Raw genomic sequence first — 3,742 nt, 5'->3', positions numbered from 1 at the left:
GAATATGCGGTCATATTCAATGAAACATGTTTGAAAGAAAACCTGCTGCCAGTATACACCAATATATATATATATATATATGCGGAAAATCCACAGAGAAATATGAAATGAGGTGAACGTTTCGGCTTTGTTAAAGCCTTTGTCAACACCAGACTGACTAAGGAGAAGGGAGAAGGGGGAGGATATATAGGCCGACACCTGACCAACCCATCCCTAGGGTTGGTCAGGTGTAATTAACCAAAAACAGGTATAGCTTAGCTTAGAATGGAAAAGAGGATTAAGCGGTCAGACATTAATCCTCTTTTTCCATTCTAAGCTAAGCTATACCTGTTTTTGGTTAATTACACCTGACCAACCCTAGGGATGGGTTGGTCAGGTGTCGGCCTATATATCCTCCCCCTTCTCCCTTCTCCTTAGTCAGTCTGGTGTTGACAAAGGCTTTAACAAAGCCGAAACGTTCACCTCATTTCATATTTCTCTGTGGATTTTCCGCATAAAATGATCAGTGTTTTGTGATCATCAATTGCATATATATATATATATATATATGTTATAAAGATGTTTGGGTGAACATAAAAAAAACTGCCTGCAATTTCCTCCACACTTACATTCTTCAGCTGAACAGAATGAATAATTGTATTAAAACACACCAAGAGCTGAAGCTCAACCACACAATGGCACATTCAGGTGCGAACACAACAAAGCCCCCACACACAATCACAAGCAACACACACACACACAAACAACACCCACACAAACACACAACCGAGACCTACAACACAAACCCACACACACGACTCAGGAAACACAGGAACGCCAGAAGAAATCTAAAAGTTAATAACAGAACACAATAAGAAAGAAGATGGGAATAAGGCGAACACGAGTAAAGGCGAGGAATATATGACATGATGAAGAGGTAATAGAGTCCCATTGTGTGAGAGTGAGGAGGCAACTGGTGATAAATATGGGGAGAGAAATGGGGGGGAAGAAACATGTGAAGACGAGAGAGAGAGAGAGACAGACAGAGAGAGAGAGAGAGAGAGAGCTTGAGAACCATTCAAGTTTTCTCTGTCTTTATATATATATATATATATATATATATATATATATATATATATATATATATATATATATATATATATATATATATATATATATTATGAGGCGACACTGGTATTATTTTTGGTAAACCAACTCTACGATAAAAATGATTATGTCTGAATTATCGTAGGCAGGCAACCCCCCCTGGGGATAGATAATTTTGGTAACCTGGTAAAGAAAATGTAATTTAAGCCAGGGCTAAAGTAATTAAAATAACGGAGAACACTCCCAAAGTTACGTTATCGTACCCAAGAGAAGTTATCGTACCCCCCATTTTAGTAATATTGCCAGCTGGGGTTTAAAGAAGTGAGAGATGGCAACACTTGGCTGCGGGTGTTGATGCTACGTGTACGATAATTCCGGAAATTTCCTGTGAGATAAAGCATTAGCTGAGAGAGAGAGAGAGAGAGAGAGAGAGACACTCGCCCTGTGCCTCGTCAGAGCGATTTAGTCCTGGGTTCGATTCGTGGCCAGGGAAGATTGACAAGTTGCCATACAATCTTTAACCCTTCGACCCTGTTCACTCAGCAGTAACTCCCTCCTCTTGTACTAAATTGCCCGAACCTACCTTGAGGTGCTTCCGGGGCTTAGCGTCCCCGCGACCCGGTCGTCGACCAGGCCTCAGACCAGACCTAACCTACAATATTTCTCAAGTGGTCGGCGTTTCCATCTTGCCGTGTCCATAGAAGAACTATGTCGGATGTTCCTCAGGAAAGCATCGAATCATTCTACTCGGCATGTTTTAAAACTGCACTTGGCACGGTTACTAACTCCTGACACGGTTATACAACCCCGTACAAGGCATCGCCTCCCAACGTAGACGAGGATATCAGCAGTCTCCCTGTCCCCCATCTAATCCTCCATATGCAGGCAAGGAGTCACAATAACGTGGCTGAAGTATGTTGACCAGACCACACACTAGAAGGTGAAGGAACGACGACGACGTTTCGGTCCGTCCTGGACCATTCTCAAGTCTTGGACTTGACTTCAGACTTGAGAATGTTCTGGACTTGAGAATGGTCCAGGACAGACCGAAACGTCGTCGTCCCTTCACCTTCTAGTGTGTGGTCTGGTCAACTGATCCTTCATATCAAATCGACTCTAATATCCCACTTTTCCTCTTATTTCTCCTTTCCCACCACATTCCTCCCTTCCCATCACCAGCTTCCTGGGTGTAATATACTTTAAGACATTCCCAGGGATGGGAGGACAACGATCCCCCTTTCCCTTATCCCATTTTTATCCCTTTCTCTCTCCTCCTCCTCCTACCCCCTCTACTCTATTTTCTTTTACAAATTTTTGGGAATAAAATTTGGAGCTTGTGGTGATATATGTGGGTGTTGGGGGGGACTACTCTGCCGGATGTGATCAATGGCCGCTACACGGTACAGTGAGAGAGAGAGAGAGAGAGAGAGAGAGAGAGAGAGAGAGAGAGAGAGAGAGAGAGAGAGAGAGAGAGAGAGAGAGAGAGAGAGAGAGAATGTCAGAAAGAGTAATGAGTGGAACGAAATAACTCGAGAAACAACTGGAGTGAATTCCAAACAGTTTCAAGAAAAGATTCAACAAAATAAATAAGGGGGAGGAGGAGCCGATCCCTCACACAATAGTGGGTTACGGGATCACCATAGCCCGTGCTACATGGACATTTCGTTCTGAGTAGCTAAATCTAAAACAACAACAACAACAACAATTTTCACCAACACACACACATATTTCAGGCCACTCAGCTACCAGGGGAAACCCTACACTGGAGTAGAAGAGAAGGGAGACATGATAGCGATATAAAAGATACTGATGGAGAAGCCACGTTAAAAAAATTTAAGAATGTAAGAATGCGTGTATGTTCACACGCCAATTTATTCCTACTTATGTGCATATGTTTAGTTCCCATGTAGACAGACTCACGAATAAGGCCAGGGAGCGAGGGTTCGAATCTCCAGTTTGAGATTCGAACTCTACGGTGAAAAGTTCCTCTCACCGAGGATGTCAAACTTGCCAAATTGGTTTGATCGAATTTGCCACGGCAAAAATGGCTTGTCCACGTTGCCAGAGCATAACTGGTCTATCCAAGTTGCATCATGACTGAGGCCACGGACGCCACGGAGGCCACGGACGCCACGGACGCCACGGACGCCACGGAGGCCACAGAGGCCACGGAAGCCACGGACGCCACGGAAGCCACGGACGCCACGGACACCACGGAGGCCACGGACGCCACGGACACCATGGACGCCACGGAGGCCACGGACGCCACGGAGGCCACGGACGCCACGGACGCCACGGACACCACGGACGCCACGGACGCCACGGACGCCACGGACACCACGGACGCCATGGACGCCACGGAGGCCACGGACACCACGGACGCCACGGACGCCACGGACGCCACGGACACCACGGACGCCACGGAGGCCACGAACACCACGGACGCCACGGACGCCACATGTGTCACGTGTCAGTCTAAGCTGCTACAACACAACTGGCTTGTCCAAGCTGCCACTGCACCATAACAAAGCGAGGTCAGGCGACTGACTTATGTCCAGACAAACCTTGTAATTATGATGAGTTAAATAGGGGTTAGGGTTGGGGTTAGGGGAGGGCGGTAATTTGGGTATAGTGTGTGTGGGGTGGCTTGTGGGGG

At 46.3% G+C, this 3,742-nt stretch overlaps 1 protein-coding gene across 1 annotated transcript; it reads left to right on the top strand.

The window, feature by feature from the left end:
- The first annotated feature begins 3,179 nt into the window (after window positions 1–3,179).
- LOC138362660 (uncharacterized) lies at window positions 3,180–3,611 on the top strand. The gene has a single exon (XM_069321086.1). The coding sequence runs from the start codon at window positions 3,180–3,182 to the stop codon at window positions 3,609–3,611; it is 432 nt and encodes a 143-aa protein (XP_069177187.1).
- Window positions 3,612–3,742: the final 131 nt, after the last annotated feature.

The sequence above is a fragment of the Procambarus clarkii genome, unplaced genomic scaffold, assembly GCF_040958095.1.
Source record: "Procambarus clarkii isolate CNS0578487 unplaced genomic scaffold, FALCON_Pclarkii_2.0 HiC_scaffold_2300, whole genome shotgun sequence".
NCBI classification, from domain to species: Eukaryota; Metazoa; Arthropoda; class Malacostraca; order Decapoda; family Cambaridae; genus Procambarus; species Procambarus clarkii.
The sequence above is the reverse complement of the archived record's forward strand: the minus strand, read 5'-3'. Positions and strand labels throughout refer to the sequence as shown.